At 39.1% G+C, this 21346-nt stretch overlaps 1 protein-coding gene across 1 annotated transcript in view; it reads right to left on the minus strand.

Moving 5' to 3' along the window:
* Positions 1–1373: 1373 nt before the first annotated feature.
* TMEM182 (transmembrane protein 182) overlaps positions 1374–21346 on the minus strand; it is a 55672-nt gene continuing 35699 nt past the window's right edge. The window contains exons 4-5 of the mRNA XM_058534381.1: positions 20565–20702; positions 1374–4018 (exon numbers count right to left, since the gene is read on the minus strand). Of these exons, the coding sequence (XP_058390364.1) occupies positions 3798–4018; positions 20565–20702 (359 nt within the window). The 3' untranslated portion in view covers positions 1374–3797. The remainder of the gene's footprint in view (positions 4019–20564; positions 20703–21346) is intronic.

Here is a 21346-nt window from a genome sequence, read left to right on the forward strand (position 1 = left end):
CCCCTGCCTTGGTTAGACAGTTCAGAAACTCTAAGCTCTGCCTGGACATTTTTCTTTTCTTCTTCTTTTCCTGCTAACCACGTTAAATGTTCCTTTGCTTAGTTTATGCTTATTATAATATGCATGATATTAAATATTTCCCCACCCTCCTTAGTTTTTAACATTTCTAATATACTGTCTTCCTAAGTTTTTGTTGGAATTTCTCTACCTACACTTGATTTTCATTGAGAAAATGTCTCTATATATTTAACTCCTTCAGACAAGCAACAAAAATTTAGTTTCTATTTCATCTCTTTTGTATGATCCCCTCATTCCTGGTGGAGTCCCATCAAAATTAAATTAGGGACCCATCCTCTTACTCATCAATATATTTCTTTCCACATAACTCCAGCACTACTGGTCTTTCCCCACAATGCTAGCCACCTGCAGGCGTATGTCCAGCTTGGTTTTCACTAGCCATCGCATATCTGCCAAACCTTTCGGACATTCTAAGTCTTTGTAAGCCTAATTTGGTTACTTTCATGAAAATATGAATCAAATTATGTGTTGAACTGAATAGACCATCATAAATTGAGTAAAACTGTTAAGGTGGCACTCGGGGAAACATAGCTATATTACTGTCTCTGGTGAAACTGATTTTTTAAAATTTTAAATTTTTAAAATTTTAAATTTGCTTATCTCAAATACATTGATTTCTATCATTCACTTTATCTCTTTCTACCCAAACTTATCATTGCAACACACACACGTTAAGTCTTAATGACAGATGGATAATTACCAGATACTGACACCCCCTCCATCACATATCCTTATAAGTGGACTTTTAATCTTCAAATTCAATAATTATATCTCATAGATTAGTCATAAAAGTGAATACGTGACCAGTAAGAGCACACCTAACAGCATTTTTGAGTCCTCCCCTCCGCCCCTACATTGAACGCCATCATTCAGCTTCTCTGCATGGTTTTTCCAGCCAGCTTCAGCGCATGTGCTACCCGACACCCAACTCAGCTAAACCCACTGAACAAATACAATGTGGAGAGATCACAGCTGTCACTCAAGTCCAAGGGCATAACTCACCGTCTTCTTATTTCACTCTTTCTAGAAAGGTCACCAAAAAGATATCTTATTTGTTAAATCGAAACTTTATGATGCAAAATCAACACTCTTAAAAGAGATTTTAGCACTTTGGAAGCTTCTGAAAATTAATCAATACACCAAATAGAGAAATAAAAGGAAACACACTATCCCAAATCAGATATAAGGCTGTTACAAGAATATATTGTATATCTCTGCTGTTTTTAAGTATATTTTACTCATTGACATAGCAAACACAACTCACCTTCCTTCCTCCGTGGATTGCTAGTAAGTAGATCAGGAAACGTGTTTGAATTAATGTGATTGATGCCTTACTACTATGAAATACTTCTAAAGTGTGGATCTGTGTAAAAGTGTCATACACATCAGATATTCAGCCAATTGCCTTATGATAAATATATGGTAGCCGCATAAATGTATTAGAAAGTGAGGATAACCATCTGAAATTTATAAATATTCAAACCTTTACTGAAAGCAGCTTGTATGTGAAATTTAAATGACATATAATACATCAGATAAAGGCTCTATTCCAAAATTCTACAAAAAGGAATTGTATTTACAGATGACATGAACTAATCAAATACATCTAGCATCGTCTGGAAAAACTTAATGGCATGCCACAACTTAATATCACAGTTAATATGCATAACAGAACCCATAATTATTTTTCTAATAATCAAGCCAAAAACAAAGGAATAAATGAAGCAATATAAAAATGAAACAGAAAAAGACAAAGGAAAGTATCACAAAATCATTTTCGATATTATTGAAATGGCTTGAGAAACCAGTTACACTCCTGAAGCTTTGTGTCTTTTCTTTTAATTATTACATGCAAGTCCTGTCATCTAACACTACAATGCCCTCATTATTCTGTAGATACCTCATACCTTTGCTACTCTCCCCCACTGAAATAAGGTTTAATGGAAAGCATGGGCTGTGTAGAGAATACTTGGGCAATCTCTCCATCACAGGAACAACTTGATGGAAAGCAACAGTCCCTCTGTCTCACAGCATCTTCTATGTGGTCACTCTTAATTTGCCTCTGAGTCCTGTCTTTGGTATTCACAACAGCTGCAGAGTAAAATGCTGCCACTGGAACAAAGCTCCCTTCCCACGCGGGTTCTCTGTTCCTTCACTAACACCAAACTCCTCCTTGGTGGAGGCTTCCAAAATGCAAATACAACCTAGGCTTCTCAGATGGATTTGATTTCAATCAAAATTAGTGCCAAACAAACATCTTTGATATGCAAAATGTCTACACTAGTAAATAATAAAGAATTATCACCCCCAGTCCCCTTGCTCACCCCCACCTGCAAAAAGTTTACTTCCAAGAGGTTAAAGGAAATAGCAGATCTGTAAATGTTAATATTCCTATTGTAAAGATGAAAAAATTGAGGGACAATAATTAAGAGAATCAAATGATCAGAAGAACTACAACCCATGAAATCTTGGGAAAAGTTAATTATTTCATAGTCTTTAATAAAGCAAGGATATTATCATCCTCACATGGAAGTATTTTGAAAGTTTATAGCTAATGCATATTAAAAGCACATTTCATCAATAAATTTTCACATGCTGAACATATTAACTATCTTATTTTATTTTAATTTAATTTAATTTTATTTTATTTTTGAGGAAGATCAGCCCTGAGCTAACATCCATGCCAATCCTCCTCTTTTTGCTGAGGAAGACTGGCCCTGAGCTAACATCCCTGCCCATCTTCCTCCACTTTATGTGGGACACCGCCACAGCATGGCCTGACAAGCGGTGCGTCAGTGTGAGCCCGGGATCCGAACCTGGGCCACCAGCAGCAGGATGCGTACACTTAACCGCTACGCCACGGGGCCGGCCCCCAACAATATAATTTTAAATGTGAATTTTAAAATACCAAATAGAATTATGTACTAAACTAAGGTGCCTGGTTTTTACATATTTTCAACCATATTACATATACAAGTAACCCACTTTAAGTTCATAAAAATCCTATCTGCATTATAGGTAATTTGGTATACAGATTTGCCCTTTCAAATATAGTTTAAAGTTTGTGTAAGCATGCACAATTAAATGAATAAAATCAGGTAGCCAAATGACTGTTGGTTAGAAAGTGGAATAAGTACACGTTCTCACTTTTGTTGTGGCCCATTTTAACTAATGAGTTTGCATGGCTCCTGCTACCAGAACAACTGCTCTCTATTTTTAAATAATGAATAATTTGCCCACAGGTGTCAGTGAGTGTGTATGTGGATATGTATGTGTGTAGAGAAGACATGGAGTAAATTCTCTGAAAACATTTGTTTTCTATTCTTAATTATTGTCCAAAGATTTTTTTTTAAGAGCAACAGAAGTGAACGCCAAGGAGGCTTTAAATCAAATCTTGATTGGCCCCGGGTGATGGTATTATGCGATCACCAGGCCTTTGCAACCTACATGAACTCCACCAAGTACAATGAAACAGAGGCCCCTGTTACCTGCTCCCTAGAGAACTAGGTTCTTGATAGCACTTAGAGAAGATGGAAGCATGTTGGTGTCTGGAGAGTTTCTAGGACCTTATTAGAGGAAATTGCAAGTAAAATGGTTAATTCAAATATCAGCTAAAAAGTTAGATCAACTAATTTGACCCTGGGATGACTAAAACAAAACGAAAGAATATACGCTCCGTTTTAAAATCCCCCGAGAAAGCACTGGTGGCAACAGTTGGATTAGTGATGTATCTGAATATGCCGGCCAACAACTAGAAATAGTAACCCAGCTAGCAAAGAAAAAAATATCCCCGCTGGGGCCAGGAAAAATGACCAGCCATACAGAACAGAAGGGGTGAAATCCACGCAGTCTCTCATTTTCATGTTTTTGTAGCTTTCCATGTCAGCCACCGCCTGGACCCAGATGACATACAGCATCACCACCAGAGAAAACAGGATGCCTGAGAAGGACAAAACAAAAGACCTTTAGCCTTTCCGAAGATATTTTCCCAAGAACACTAACCAATCATTTGCCTGATGATATGTCTCTAAAAATACGATTCTAGCTAAATCACCTACTTTGTGTCAGACCCTTTATTATGTGCTTCACATGCATATCATTTACCTTTAATTTTCCAAGCATTGGTATGACAGCCATAGTAGCCTAAGAACAACGCAACAGCTGACATTTGTTTATTGAGTACTTACTGTGTGCCAGGCACTGTATTAGGTGCTTGTGAACATGAGTCAAAGATCCCTGCCTAGCGGAATTTATTTTCTAACATTTATCCATCTTTACTGTATGCCTGGTTTGGGATGAGCACTGTAATACATTATTTCTTTCAATATGTACAATAAACTGGTGAAATAGGTACTATTAACCCTCAGTTTTAAGTACGTGCAGACACAGCTAGTAGTTTCAGAGCTGAGTCTCAGCTCAGGTCTTTCTGACTATGGTTATATTATTATAACACAGCTAACTAGCGCTGCAGTTAAATATGGCAATGAAAATAGAAGCCAAAGTAGTACCAAACAAGAACAGAGATGAAAGTACTGAACTACAGTCACGCACGGCATAATGACGTTTCAGTCAACGATGAACTGCGTATATGACGGTGGTCCCATAAGATTAGCACCGTACAGCCTAGGTGTGTAGTGGGCTACACCATCTAGGTTTGTGTAAGTACACTCTATGACGTTCACACACGAAGAAACCACCTAATGATGCATTTCTCAGAACATATCCCCATTGTTAAGTGACACATGACTGTAATGTAAAATAATATACATGGTTCTTTAAAATTGAAATATATATGCCGAAGATTGATTACAGCATAAAGAAAATATTGCCCTGAAAGAATGACAGTAAAAGATTCTGATAATAAAAGATTCTGTGGAATATAAAACCACTGGTTTGAGATGAAGAGCCTTGTTAAACAAAGAAAGGAAGGAAGAAGGAAGAAGAGAGGGAGGGAGAAAGGAAGAAAGAAAAAGCAATGCTTAGCCACTAACTAGAAGGCAACATCACAATTTATCAAGAGTTTCAATGTAATTGTAATCCACCTATTCAAAAATACTGCTGGAATTATAAGAGTAGAGACAGTGTTATAGTGTTGGACCCTCAACCTTAACAAGCGATATGATGGAAGAGCTTCACGAATGCTGAAATTTGAGAATACCACTAAGAATATACTTTTCCATGTGACTGTGACTGTAAGAACAGAAGGGAGGGATACCACTGCGTTGAGCTGCAAACTCAGGAGAGTCAGCTAAGCTGATTCACTAGTGAGTGAGCCGCAGGTCCCACATGCAAACCCCACAGCCTGAGAGATTCAGATTTGTCCCTCAGCAAAACATACTTGAGGCCACAGGCCATTTGTCCAAAAGTTCAATCCAAACATTTCAGAGATCTATTATACTCTTTGAATTAACGGGCTGAACCATCAGGTATAAAATCTCCATATTCTGATCGCTAGTCTGTCTGAAAGGTAGACATGGCCCTGTGACTAGGAGCAGAGACGGAGGCATCTTGGCAGGAGAGAGCAGCTTTTAAGAGCCTAGCCATCAATCACCCTTCTAGAGTTAATTGTGCTCCTACAGTTTTTTAGGATGTGCTGTCTCTCTGGGGCCATCAGTTTCATAAAGATTCTTGAGAAGTAAACACAAAAGAAGAAGGCCTCATAAATATGTCGAAGTGTGTCAGTATCAGAGCTTAAACTTTCTCATAATCATGATACAAGCTACAGAGCAATGAAGAATCAACCTAGATGCTTCACTAATAAGACGCATCCTTCACCCTGTGGTCTCTAATGTAAATGCAAATACTGGAGCACAGAATAGAGCAATTTAACCACTGAACAACAACTCTATCACAGAGCAATAGTGAAGTCATAGCCAGCGAGCAAACTCCTTACAGAGCCGTACCTCACATTTTGACAACAATATGGCAATGCCATGTGTTGTCTAGCAACTCGTGCATTTCAATACGTTTTTTCAGCAGATATATAGACAGAGTTCTCTGCTAACATAAAGGTTTGGCTTAGTTATTTGCATGCTATTTGCCTTATGCAAACACACTGCAAACCTTTGTTATTATTTGTTGATATGGTTTTTATCTTCCTTGCATCATGTGAATCTCTTGTGCTTTCAGATATTTTTATAAAAAAAGAAATTTGTGGGGCCGGCCCGGTGGCGTAAGCGGTTAAGTGCGTGCGCTCGCTGCGGCGGCCCGGGGTTCACGGGTTCGGATCCCAGGCGCCGCGCACCAACGCACCGCTTGTCAAGCCATGCTGTGGCGGCGTCCCATGTAAAGTGGAGGAAGATGGGCACGGATGTTAGCCCAGGGCCCGTCTTCCTCAGCAAAAGGAGGAGGATTGGCAGATGTTAGCTCAGGGCGGATCTTCCTCACAAAAAAACAAAAAAAAAGAAAATTGCCTTTGGGCAAAACCACTTTTTTTGTGTGTGTGAGGAAGATCCGTCCTGAGCTAACATCTGCCAATCCTCCTCCTTTTGCTGAGGAAGACGGGCCCTGGGCTAACATCCGTGCCCATCTTCCTCCACTTTACATGGGACGCCGCCACAGCATGGCTTGACAAGCGGTGCGTTGGTGCGCGGCGCCTGGGATCCGAACCCGTGAACCCCGGGCCGCCGCAGCGAGCGCACGCACTTAACCGCTTACGCCACCGGGCCGGCCCCTCAAACACATTTTTTCAAAAGTTGCAAAACCCATCACTGAATTTAGAGTATTTAAAAAAACGTTTTGGAGGTAATCATGTAGACGATTCTTAATAAGGAAGAAGTAACATATATAAATATTACAGTCATTTGAAGAACAATTACATCCTAAAAGCAGCAAATAATAAGTGTTTCTACCACTACAATCTTTAACTTGTTTACTAATTGAAGATACAGTCCATTTAATTCATATCAGATCAGTTTACGATTATATCATATCCATGGGGTAAAACAGTGTTTTCCTACTCATTAAATTGCCAATGTTTTATACATATGTGTGTGTGTGTGTGTATGTGTGTGTGTGTGTGTATGTATGTGCAGAGAGATAGACAGACAGAGAGAAGGGAAATGAACTAACAAACATGGGGAAAGTATTTACACCAAAGGCCAATGGTTTAGCTGATATGGCAGTAAGAATTTATGATGGGGGCCTGCATGAGGTACGTGGCCAAGAGAAGTGTTAGGAGACTGTTACTTACAGGTAGACTGAACAAATAAATAAATACATTGAGGCTAATTGGAGCCATGTTTTTCACTGCCTGAAAAGGGAGTTAAAAATTTGAAAAGGAGAAAAGCTAGAACGAATTCTATGGTGTTTGTTTGGAATTGAATGTATCAGTGTGAATTTATGCTTTCACATAGATAGATAGATAGATAGATAGATAGATAGATAGATAGATAGATAGATAGATGAATGAATATAGAAGTAAAAGTTTGTGTGTTTTAAAATACATACCTAGATATATTTCCTAACTCTGTTCCCTGAGAGGGTTTGGGAGCAACAACACCTCAGTAGCATGGAACACATCAAGTGTCCACATCTTGGCTTCTAAATACCAGAAAGCAGGGCATCTCAAAGAAATAGTTGATTCCAGGCTGGCACAGAAAGTACAAGATGAGTCTGGAGCGTCTTGTTATACCAAATAGTAAAAATGTGCTCAAAGGATGATGGGGGTGTTTCAGAAGCCAGTTTGATGGGGCTTCCCCTTGCCAATTCTGAGACAATTTGATTATCAAACAAATAATGATAGTGTTATATTATATCTCATTGAATAAAATAAGAATCCATGAGCCCACAGTGATATAAATAAATGAATGAATAAATAAGTGAAAAGAAGAGAAAAATTTTCCTTACAGAATGGTAACATAAATGTAGAAGAATAGTTAAATTAGAAATCACCATTTGGTGATCATTTAAATAATAATTCAGGCAAGAAACAAAAATGGATGCTAAAACTAGTGGATGAAATTTAGATGAGAAAAAAATATTTACAAAGGCTCCAAGTCTCTTATCACAAAACACTTATCAATTGTTAAGGGGATAATAGTAACTTTATACTAAAGAAACCTGGCAAATACTACCTTACTCAAATGATCAAAGTTAACATCACTAGTGACGTGACAAATCGATGTTGCTTACCACCTGATGAGATGCAGTAAGAGGAACACAGCATCACTGCTATGATACTGCAGCCAAAAAGGAAGAGCCTAAATCCAATCATGAGGAAACCCCAGACAAACCAATTCAGGAACATTCTAGAAAATCACAGACCTGAGTCAAGTTCATGAAGGTCAAGGAAGAACTTATTCTGGTTTGATGGAGACTCAAATGACACAACAACTAAATGCAAAGCATGTTCCAGGACTGGATCTTTTTGCTATAAAAGATATTATTGGAACAATTAGTAAAATTTGAATGGAGTCTCTGGGTGAAGGGATTTGCAACTTCTATGTAAATCTGAAAATATTTCAAAAGAAAACAAAAAAAATGAATGACTCAAAAAAGTGTGGTGGAAGTCTGTGGCTATGTGTGTTGGAAAGTGCATATGTTGTGGGGATGGGAGGAGAGTATGTGTGTTCATACACCCAGAAAGATACATCTTCTTTTGACTATTAATATTAATATTAATATTGACTATTAATGAATAGTAATATTACTGGTTTGGTCCAACTACCAAGTGGAGAGTCTTCTCTGGGACAATATTAATACTACGGAAAAATCTTAATTACTATCCCTTAATACCTTAAGACCCTCATTCATAAAAACATAAGGGATAACTGTCTTGAGTAATAAGTGAGTTACATTACAAACCCACTTGTCACAGTGATTTTAGCAGGAATAGAAAATATTGTTAATATTTAGGTAATAATTTGTTTTTAAATGAAGTTATATTTAAATTTGGTCATATAGTTTTGAAAGCATAATTTCTTTCCAATTAAATTTTATAATACCTATTTTTTGAAGTCCAACAAAAATTCATAAAATAGCTCACTGGAGGCATAATCAAAATATGGCCCCAAATCCCATGAAGATTTGTGATCATAATAAAACCATGGGCAAATAATTAAGTCACACCAAGAACATGTTGGGTGTCTTCTCACTGGCAGTGTGGGGAAGGGCCATTCAAGCTTACGATTTTGCATGGATTCTCTCACAAAGTTGAAAACTTGTCTTTCTAAATATCATGAATTCGATTTGGAAAGCAGTTTTTCTGAAACAAAGGTCACATAAAACTTAGTCATCAATGGCCATTAGGAACGCAATTGCAAATGATAAACAATATGGAAATAATCACAATATGGAAACAAAAATAAAAGATTTTACCCACACAGACTGAGAAACAAAAACTGCATGTCCTCAATATTTCACAGACGCGAGAATGGAAAAAGAAGCCATACTGTAAAGATCTGTTATACCATATTACAAAAACCAGATTTAAAAACACATTCCTAGGGAAAAGTTAGCCACAGCAATGAAAACTTTCTTCTTCAAAAAGACAGTCAAATGTCAACCCCCTATATTCTTGCCTAGAAATACATAAACCTGTACTAAAAAAAAAAGCCTTTTGGAGTTACCGAAAAACAATAATCCTGATCTTTAACTGTTTAGATGTAACTGAACTGTCTTTGAAACACGCTTTAACAACCTGAGTCGTGGGCAGTTATTGGTTACTTGGGGAAGAATCGTAAATTCAAGCTGGATTCATTGGCCTCTTTCTGTCATGCTTCCACACAAACTCAATGGCAACTCATTTCAGCTTTCAGTGGGTATAGGAAAGGCCACAGAATTCCACAGTCAAAAAAATGCATTATGAAGGAAGTTAAACTGAAGAGTAAATTAGAATCAGAAAAATTCGTCTTTTCTTTGTCTGGAGGACGCACACGCTCTAGAGCTAGGGCAACATGCAGCAAGGGCAGCTACACAGAACTAGAAAGTAAGCTTCATAAAATTTTAGGGATGATAGCATCAGCTTACTCATTGTGTCTATTTTCAGAGGATGAAAATGAGGTCTGCAGTAGGTAATTGTCTACCAAGATCGAAAGTTTAGCCTGTGGCGTAATTCAAACTGAAACCTTGATAGATGTAACACCGGCTGAAGACATTCAAAAACATCCTACAATAGGGAAAATATTCCAAAGAGGTGGTAGGAGACTAGGTTACTTTTCCAGGTGGAGCTCCCTGGAGGGCAGTGGGAGAGTTCACGCTAACTGTACAAATAAAGAAAAACTCTGGAGCATGAGTGAGAGTGCTCAAGATGGCAGCATTAACGGAATGGTTAGCCTAGATCCAATGTGCCCAGGAGAAACAACAGAAAGGAAACTTGATAAGCTGTGTATTTGCTATCATTTTGTAAAAGGAAATATAGCAATTCATCAAGAAATACACAATGAATGCATAGAAGATCTGCATAGGAACACTGAACAGCATAACTGACGACATCCCAAGTGGCTGTAGCAGAAGCTACATAAATAGTCTTCATATGAACATTTCTTAAGTTAGCCCATACTAATATTTGAAGGTACTATATTAAGCTCCAATAGTTTGAAGTTTTTTTTAATGGGTAAAAAGCACTCCAGGTTGTTTCTCTTTCTCATTATTTTAATTGAGGTATAATTTACATAGAGCAAATTGTATGAGTTTTAAGTATATGGTTTGATGATTTTTGATAAATGTAAACATCAGTGTAGCCACAACCCATTAAAAATAGAAAATATTCATCACTGTCACTCCAGAGAGGTTCTTGCCTCTTCACTCCCCCACCCCAAGCATCTATCACTCTAGCACAGTTTTGCCTTTAGAACTTCACAGAAATGAAATCACAACAGTCTTTTGTCTCTGGTTGTTTCTAGTCAACATGACGACTGAGAATTCATCCATGTTGTTGCCTGCGTTAGCAGTTCACTCCTTTGTACCACTGAGCAGTATTCCACCACATGAATATTCCACAGTTTGCTTATCCATTTACCTACTAGTGAACATTTGGGGTCTTTCCAGGCTTGGGCTATTATGAATTAAGCTACTATGAATATTTTGGTTTGTGATGTTCTAGTTCAAACATAGAGTCTTGAAATGATGGATACATTTCATTAGATAAATGGTTTAGAAAAAAATTGGCAACAAAACCTTTTTATGAAACGCACTCTTACACCAAATGGATACAATGGTGCTGGGTTTACTGATGCTGTGGCCGTGACCTAAAGCACACCCACTCAAGCGTACCCCCAATGCCCTAGCAGACCTGCTAAGCAATCATAAGAATACAGTTATTTAAAAAAACCACTTCCTTACATTATCTTCCTCAAACATTAATTTTGTCAACAAAATTTTTGATGGTCGTTCAATGGTGCTCACTGGGCAATTATGCTCTCCAGGTGCCGAGAGCACAGGGATTTTTTGTGACTGATTGTTTTCAGTTTCTTAATTCTTTTTTTAACTTTCATTGTGTTATCTGAAACATACAAAATATGACATATAAATGAATGTTACGAAGTTTCACTATAAAATAAACCCCTGTGAACTGGTCCCCACTCTTGCACCGTATTCTCTGGGATCCTTTGGAAAGAGAGGTGCCCCTCAGCTACTTAGGGAGCATCTGTAAGCTTTAATTTAGATGATAAAAAACTAAGACTAAGGAGAATGAGCTAGACTTTCTGAGAATGGGAAGGGATTTGACCTGTTGGGATGAAATCACAGTGCTCCCTCACGATCTGGATGACATTGGGGTCCATTCGTATTATTTGATTTGAGCCCTACATTCATAAAAGACTTTGGATAATATCTGCAAATTAAGTTTTATTTGGGTCATTACATTTATGTATTTATTTTAAAAGCATAGAGCATTAACGTATTAAATGTAAACACTTAAAAATGTCACAATATTTGCAAACCAGTTTGACATGTAGTAACTTGTAATGTTCTAGGAATCTTTAAAATTGCGGTGTTTGAGGTCTTGCTCAACTTCTATGAAGCCCTATGTGTCGTGCTAAAGGAGCAAACACGGGTACAGTGCAGGCGGAAGCTATTCTCACAGGTCCATTCCAGAGTCCAAATTGTATGCTTATTTTTCTAAACAGAATATGATGAGGAAAGGAAAATTTGCCAACTCTACATTTTCTAAAGAGTAATACCATTGCCATTGCAGTGTAATATACTTTCAAAGTAGTCTCGTATCTATTATTTCATTCATAAACAAATTAGTTTTTCTGGGAAAATAAGCTAGAAGTTCTTAAAAATAATTTAAATTGTATTTTGGTGATAGTTCTTTCTTTACATTAAAATGCTACTGCTTTCTTTTATAATTAAATTATATTCATCTTTATATATTATATTGCAGAAATTGTAAAACTACTAACGCACAACAGTTAACCATAAACGTTCTCGGCTTATCACTGTTCCTCTTTTTCTCAGACTCATTTTCCACTGATTTTTCTCCAATTTTCTGAGATAGAACTCTATAAGGTATTCAGGCTAATTTCATGATTATATATTTTCACTACATCTACCTGAGTTCCAAATACTCATTGCTGCCCACACTTCATCACACTACTTTCCAAATACATTCATCACCTCTTCCCTTTCATTTTCTGGCCTCATGTTTTTATTTTGTCAAGCGAACCTATACAATGTCTACCAGATTTCTCAAATATTTATTATTTTCTTAAATTGATATAATAATTTTAGGCATTAAACATCCTGTATATTCAACACTCTGTACTCTCTTGAGAAATAATTATCGATAGAGGATGATCATGAGGGTTTATCCATCTCTACAAGTAATCAGGGATTTAATCTGAAAAGTCAGAGCTTCGTTTAACACCAAGGACGTGTTGACTCGCAATAACTGAGTTTCAGGAAGTAGGAAGTCGTTGAACAGCACAGGCCCGGATTCTGACCACCCTGGTCCAAATCTCACCTCAAAGCTTTACTGTCTAGAAAGCTTTACACCTTACTAGCTGAGTAACCTTGAGTAAGGTTTTCACTTCTCCATGTCTCAGTTTCTTCATTGGTAAAACAGAGATAATGCAAGTGCTGACCGCAGAAAGCAGTCCTGAGGAGTTAATGGAGGTAAAGCGCTTAGCCAGGTGCCTGGGACACGGCAAGCACGTGATTAGCATTGGCTAGTTCTGTTTTTATCGTTATTATTATTAAGCTTTGGCATGAGCTCCTGCTAATGGCTAGCAAATATTATTCTCTGAAATCTTTTAAAGCACCAGAGCTTCTCATATGACTGGGCTATTTCAGGACTGGCCAAGAGACAAGAGAATAAACTTGCCAGCGTGCCTTCTAGTTCTGAGATTTCATGAGAAGTGAGGGAGATTGCTTCCAACGTGTCAGCCAGTGTCTGACTGGAATTCTCCACCAGGTGGCACCGGTCACTTCACAGTCCCGTTACTGAACATTTTGGAAAGAATAACATCAGGTGGATCCAGACTTGCTCACCCATACGAAAGGACATTTTCTGCTTTAAGTGCCCAGTGCAGCAAACCTCCTGCCCGTCCCCAATAGCCCCTTAGTTACAAGAAGCAAAAATTCTTTCTAGGACAGACTCAGCATATGTCAATCTGTCATTCAGAGGAGTCTGTACCTCATGTGCTTCTCTTTCTACATGAGAAAGTATAGAGGGGAAAAAAAAAGGCCTCAGAAAATGCATAACAAAATTTAGTAGAGAAACCAATATGCCTTAGCCACTCATTACTAGTTATTTCTGAGCAAAGTGACTATTTTGGGGGAAAACTATAGAGTGAAAAAGAATATTTGCAAAGAAATTAAATCCCTTACAGTACTGAGTAATTAGTAGATGTTAACGATACACACACTCTGGAAAAGGAGAACGAAGCAGACGGAAACTCATTCTGCTTTTCCACCACGACAAACCTCATCCCAAACCAGAGATCCTATTTATAGGCCAAAAAGAATTTTGTCACCTTACACATCTGAAAACTCCCTTTCAGGGTGGAGATTAATCATACCCTGTAACAATATGTCCTCTGAGTGAAAGCATTCATTAGCCAGCCTGCAGCTCTAGTTCTCAGAAGAACAGCCTGGATACATTTTTTAAGGAGGGTGGGGAGCATTTATTCAAGTTTTAAGTTAAAGTTTTTCCAGAAAAGTCTGACCAAAGCCCTTGCTGAGCTGGCCTCTCACACCCTAGATTTGTCTGGGCAGAAGCTAGACCACAACCCAGAATGTCTCCAACAAGGATACACATAACAAGCCCAGCGTGGGGTAGAGGAGGAGGAACAAAACAGCTCTCTCCAGAGAAACGGCCCTGTCCCCTCTTTCCTCGCCACGCTCTCCCTCCCTTCCACAGCCTTCATCTGGCTGAGATGTTGCGGACCCATAGGACTGGGTTGGACATGTCCCTTTTGAAACCTTCCTCTGGGGACTTGTCTCCTCATTTTACCACCATAAATCTACCATGTTGGTGCTCCATTTGAAACTGAGTCAGAACAAGTCTGATCCTAAGAGCCTGTTGCACACATTTCAACTGATAAGCAATGTGGGAAAAAATACACTTTCGAAGAAGTACCTGAGAAAGAAAAGCAATAAGGCTTTAAAATATTTTTGTAAATAAAAACTCTACACAGCTCCTTTCTATTTAATATTAACCAAGGATGACTTATTCTAGCACTTGACATTTATATGAAATGTCAGATGGAGGACATTAAAATTCCACATCAAAATCTGAAGGAAGGCCTTGCCGCATTATAATGGTATCAGTATCCAAAGCAATAATTTTCCTGAACAAATTCCCAAATATGACAACTGAAGGCACAAAGCAAGTGTATAAAGCAGGTATTTTTAGAAACATCAGGGTGACTAGTTCTTCTAGAGCTATTGAGAAAGCAGATCTAACACACCTCAGCCTTTTGACTGAGCAAAGGGAAATTTCATAAAAATTGGAGAAACTAATTCTACTACAAGAATTAATTTGGCTGATATATCAGTAACCTATACTTTTTATTAATCACTTTTTTCTTGCCACCGCTCACCTCCAACAAACCAGAGCTCTGAATAAAATGTTAAGTGCTGGACTTTGGTGAAATTTTCTGTTCCCTTTTGGGATATTGTGTTTGTGCTTTTCTCCTGAAAGCCTATTTCTTGTGCACCAAGAAAGACACAGAGGCCGTAGAAAAGCCTCTGGCAAGCATTCACTGGCCTTCTGGGCCTGTTCTCCCGACACAGGGGCCCCTTTGCTTGTCCAGGGTAAGCGGCTGTTTATAGCCCGAATCTTTCACTATATAGACATGGAGACAGCAGGTGCAAGCAGGGAGACGCGTCTCCCTGTAAGTTTAGAATGCCTGCCTCTAGGCTGTCAGCAATTCTTTCCTAATCCCTTCCTGGTCTTGGTCTTCTGTTTCCTCCACAAACTCTTCTCTCGGTCCAACGGCTGCCACGTTCTGCTTTATCTGGAGAAATACGTGAGGAGCAAGGCATGACACGAAGCACCTCCTGTGAGCCTTGCATTCAGTCTCAGCCAAAAGAAAATGAAAGTCTGAAATACGTTCCTTCGCTTCTGTTAGCTATTGTTTTCTAGGATTAAGGCAAAAAACAAAAAAAGTCTCTTGGATTCTGCATTCTTCGTATCTCTTGTCTCGTGTAGAAATAAATGTGGTGAACTGGTGAGCTACTACAAATACCATTGATCTTTTGAAAGGAAAAGGAAAACAAACCACAAACCTGACTTCCTTCTGATTCAGTATTACCTTCTAGATATGAAAATTTCATATTCCCTTCATATCCACTTACCTTTCCTACACTACTTTCTTAAAAAACTACTTTTCACAGTGCTACACTTTTAGAAAGCAAGGTCCTCCAGACAGGAAGGGAGGAGGAGTAAGCCATGCAGAGACGTGCTGCAGGCTGCCTGAGCCACATGGCAGAGGACTTACACAGCTCACCCCACGTCACTCGGCTCATACCCCTGGTGACCAACAGCAGCTTGGGAAACAGCTCTCCAGGCGAGGAGCACACCCTGTGGTCACAGAACGGGGCAGGAGTCAAGCGGCCACTTGGCGTCCATCATGCTCCCAAGGACTGATCACACTACAGAGGTATCCTTTCCTCCCAGTAATACCTCCAGGGCCTATAATAAAGCCACCACAGTCCTCTGACTTACAAGATGTCTATGCAGTCTCACCAACTTCAGGGTCTAGCAAGAGATTTAGCCAAGATTCAGAAGCTTTTCAGGCACCTCTACCCAGGTGAGATTCTATCTAGCTTTACATTCAGCAGAAAAATGTAGCCCCAGTTTGTCATTCAGGAAAAGGGGATTTCAATTGTGGAAGAAAAATCTTCCACAGTGATATGCTGGTAAAATACCGATTTCTAGTTTTTATAGCTTATCACTCAATGCCAGTGTCCCAGAACATCCACACCACATCTTTATTCCTTCTTGTGCACTTAGAGGACTTACTCATGCACAGCAATTCCTGTGTTGATGTCGCTCTGCCCAGGCATTAGGAATATTCAGCTGTATGATAATTTTCTCCACATAACTCAAATGTTTAATAATGTCATGCCTACCCACTCTAACTCTCTCTGCATCTCTTCTCTCACCTCCACTATCTCAGGGATAAGAGAAGACACGTGTCTGCCCCTTTGCATCTCAGAGTTTTCTGGGAGTCCACATTACAACAAATTTCAGCAACCGTTTAGGCACTGTGGAGACGTGTGGTGAGATTCACTGAAATATAGGCTTTGAGTCATAATGTCCTGACGATTCCCATACACTTGGTCCAGAACTGATCTTCCAGAGGGAACACATGGCCTGGCTGGTCTGAGGTCTGCCCAAGTGCACGAAGGGGCAACACACCCCCTCCAAGCCCTGCTCTGAGCCTGTTCACAGAACAAGAGGAACACCATGGCCCCCACTCCTTCCTCACACCAACAGCTGTGACATCAGCGCGCCTCAGCCACGTGTGGAATGCCCAAAAACAGACTTCTTGCCGATGCCAGAGAGTCTTTCTACATGCACACACCCAGCAGTGGCCATTTAGAATTTGGTTCTGCCTTACCCTAAGGCCATCTGTCCAAATAAAGCATGTCCAATCTCTTTTGTGGCATTGATAAAGCAGCCACAGCCACCAGGGGCCCAAGCAGCACCTGTTCCTAACTGCCCGGCAGAGCACAGCGTGTTGGCATAGGGCAGCATCGTGACTGGGGTAGGAGGGGAATGATGGGGCAACCCCCAAGACGAAAGAGATTTTGGAATACTAGGCACATGGAATGAGTTCTCTGCATTTTGAAAATATAGAATCTAACCAAAGCCTTATAAATTCAATTTAATTTAACTCAGTAAGTGACTATATGCACAGCTCCATATTAAATGTGGCACAGAAAAACCTCGGCTGGTCGACAGACCTAGTGTTTACTCCAGATTTTCCTCGACTTTGTATAGCATGGCACATAAGTTTCCATCTTCAACTTTGAAAAGATAAGCTGCCTATTAACATTATGTGGGAATGTTAATAATAGAGAATTCTAAGATTTTAAAAATTCTTCTGTGAATAAGTACTCAACTTTATGGATGACTTATTGGCCCCATAACTGTCTTAAAAGATTGTGTCTTACGGCAGAAATTGCTACTGGACAGTAAACTTTAGTTATTCCTGAGAACACCACTTCTCCTACCCGAACTGATAAAATGAATAGCAATATTCTATCTCATCCAACAGAATATTTCTCTCTGTTCTTGGGAAACAAACAGTCTTACACAAACAATAAGGAATTGTGCCATGAAGGAAATTAAAAGTCAGATTTGGGGGCCAGCCCAGTGGTGTAGTGATTAAGTTCATGCGTTCCTCTTCAGTGGCCCGGGGTTTGCAGGTTTGGATCCTGAGAGTGGACCTATGCACCACTCATCAAGCCATGCAGTGGCGGCATCCCACGTATAAAATAGAGGAACATGGGCAGAGACGTTAGCTCAGGGCCAATCTTCCCCAGCAAAAAGAGGAAGATTGGCAACAGAGGTGAGCTCAGGGCCAATCTTCCTCACTCAAAAAAAAAAAAAGTTAAATTTGAAAGGCAGTCTCCTCATAATTGTCTAGTTTAGTGGCTTTTAGAATAGGCTCCCAGAACACCTTAGATACCTCTTAATCCCAAGCAGGCTTTTGCATTAAGACCTGAGCAAGGATGATCGAGCTTTATACCCACACCAGCAAAAGATTCACTAAAAAAAGAAAATCCACTGGTAGCAGGCATATGAGTATGTATCAAACGCTTGATCTCCCTACAGAGTTCTCAGCCAAATGCAATTCTTTGGATATACTACTTTCTCATACAAATTACAAATTCAACAAATTCAACACAAATTATAAATTCAATATATTTTTTTTTTTTTGTGAGGAAGATCAGCCCTGAGCTAACATCCATGCTAATCCTCCTCTTTTTGCTGAGGAAGACCGGCTCTGAGCTAACATCTATTGCCAATCCTCCTCCTTTTCTTCCCCAAAGCCCCAGTAGATAGTTGTATGTCGTAGTTGCACATCCTTCTAGTTGCTGTATGTGGGACGCGGCCTCAGCATGGCCAGAGAAGCGGTGCGTCGGTGCGTGCCCAGGATCCGAACCCGGGCCGCCAGCAGCGGAGCACGCACTTAACCACTAAGCCACGGGGCTGGCCCTCAATATTTTCAATGGAAAAATGAACAACGGTTTTTTTCTCAAAAGCACTAAACACACACACAATTCTCTAATAAGACCAAACCCAGGATCCGAGAGTTTCCGAGTTTAAAACAATCATGGTACCCATAATGTGTGAGTAGTAAACTACTGCTATTACATATTCCTTTTGTTGACAAAGATTAAAAAATAAAATCAAGGAATGAGAAGAAATATTCACACATTTTTGCAGAGAGCTGTTATTTCTGGCAAGACCATGGAAAAATATGCACCTTAACTAGACCTTTGCCTGAAGTGAGGGGAGAATGTGGTTTAGGGGAGAAAAAATATTTGGCAAAGAAGATGCTTAGTTTAAGGCATATAAGGGGTTTGGGCTTATGGAATTATGAATTAAAGAAGAGAGGTCATAAATTATGAGATCTAAGTGAAAGGAGCCAGACATAAAGGCCACATATTTTGTGATTCCATTTATATGAAATAGCCAGAATGGGCAAACCCACAGAGACCAAAAGTAGATTAGTGGTTCTCAGAGCTGGGGAGAGGAGATGTGGGGAGAGGATGAGGTTTCTTTGTGGGGTGATAAAAATATTCTAGAATCAGATAGCGGTGATATTTGCACAACTCTGTAAATGTACTAAAACACACTGCATTATATACTTTGAAATGGTATATCTTGTGGTATGTGAATTATACCCCAATTTTTTTAAGTTATTAAAAAAATTATGAGCTCAAATGAGTAAATCCAAGCCTTTGATAAAGGCCCTTGAAAAACCAGTGAAGACAAGAGTTGAAATAAAAGACAAAAAGAAAGACAGAATAGGTTAAACAGCACTCTTGTTCTCAGAGTGGGTTTTTTTAGCACTTTGAGCAGAGGATCCATATCTGATTATTTTTTTATTCCCTCTACAGAATTAAGCGCCATATTATGCAAAAAGAACATTTAAAGGAACTGTTTGTTAATTGACCATTGATTAAGGGATGATGGGCAACATCATAAACTGTCTTTGAAACGATTATAAAGACAACAAAGCTATCCATTCTGTTCCTTTCCTTTATTGTCACTATAATCTCAAGTAGAAACACTGTCTTTCTCATCTGATGTTACAATACAGCACAGTCACGTATGGTTTGGTCTTGGTCATACCGAAGTTTGTCTAATTTTCTAGAAGTGTTATCTTTACAAATAACCTTGCGCTTATGTTTTCAGGTTAGTGTTCTGGCTTTTACTTCCTAATAAAATGAAACAGTCTTAAAATTCACAAGACTCATCTATTCGATTATTTTTCTATTTGTACTATGACCATTTTAGCAGGAATTAGAAAGACTGGTGGGAAAGCTGACTAAAATAAATTCAGGTTTTACAAAGAAGAGAATGTGTTTAGATAATGCACATGAACCACAATTAAGAAAATTGAATGGTGATGTAGAAAAAGATGCTTTTTACCTGTGATAAATAAATCATGAGGGTCTGTAACGTCTTCATGGGGCTATGTTTTAAGAGCACACAAAAAATTTCACCCATATCCTGATGTTACGGAGAGACATGTCATGACCTCCAAGATAGAAAATTAACAGGTAAGAGATGGAAAGGCTCCTGCAGCAGAACTTTCCCTTCCAGTGTCTTCTTTCATATAATGTGGATACCGTGAGCGAACACCGCGTGCTGGGTAAGTGTGTTAGCACATGGGAAACGGAAAGACCCTGGAAAAGCATCTGACGTGTGGTTAGCTCTCAAGAAATGCTGTATATGAATATCATTGTGTTACTCCTACTAGAAGCCTGATATCTGACACTGGAAATGGAAAGTATGAGGATATGGAGAAAGGAAAAAAAAACACAGCTGGAAATCATACCCTTTGCCTTATACATACCTGCAGCAATATATGAGCCTCCACCGGCTTTGTAGAGGAAATGGCTGGCGAAGGGGGCTGCACAGATAATCAAAAAGCTCGCGGTCACCACAGCGACTACCCCCAGAAGCATCAGGACTGCCCAGAAACCACGGTAAACTGGAGACCCCAGGAGAAAAGGAAAAAAGAACAACGCAATTAGATTGCGCACACAGCAGACCGTCACACAGTTTCTTTCCTCTTCGTTTTTCTAATTCCAGCCATTGCACTGCTAGATGGCATCCCAAGCTATGGGTCCTGAGTTATCTTTACAAGAAATTCTTACCAGAGGACTTCGGACTCAATGACGTCAACCTTCAATCAACTCACGCTCGGTATTTGCACCACACACATGCTTAATATGCTCTGGGAGCTCATTTTTCACCAGATTTTCCATTTTAGAAATGGCAACATCTAAAGTTCTAGAAAGAGTCCTCTTGAGTAAGTATGCAGTTGGGTCACGTATAGGTGTTTCATATCAAATATACATGAAAAGACATTCACATCTACAGACACTGTCTCTTACTTCCTGCTCAGATCATGCAGTGACCCCTTAGAAGCTGATAATAATCACCCCAATTCCGTAACAAAAAAGTATACTTTTATTTAGATTGTGACTCCATTGGAAAATAGTCTTAAGGTAATAAAAATGGCAAGCAAAACCAAAAAAAAAGCTTCGTACAGACTGAGATTTTAAATCAGATATATTTAAGCTACTTTCTATTGATATTTGTTCTTAAAAAGATTCAAAATGAGAAGTATAC

This window comes from Diceros bicornis, chromosome 40 (genome assembly GCF_020826845.1).
Source record: "Diceros bicornis minor isolate mBicDic1 chromosome 40, mDicBic1.mat.cur, whole genome shotgun sequence".
NCBI lineage: Eukaryota > Metazoa > Chordata > Mammalia > Perissodactyla > Rhinocerotidae > Diceros > Diceros bicornis.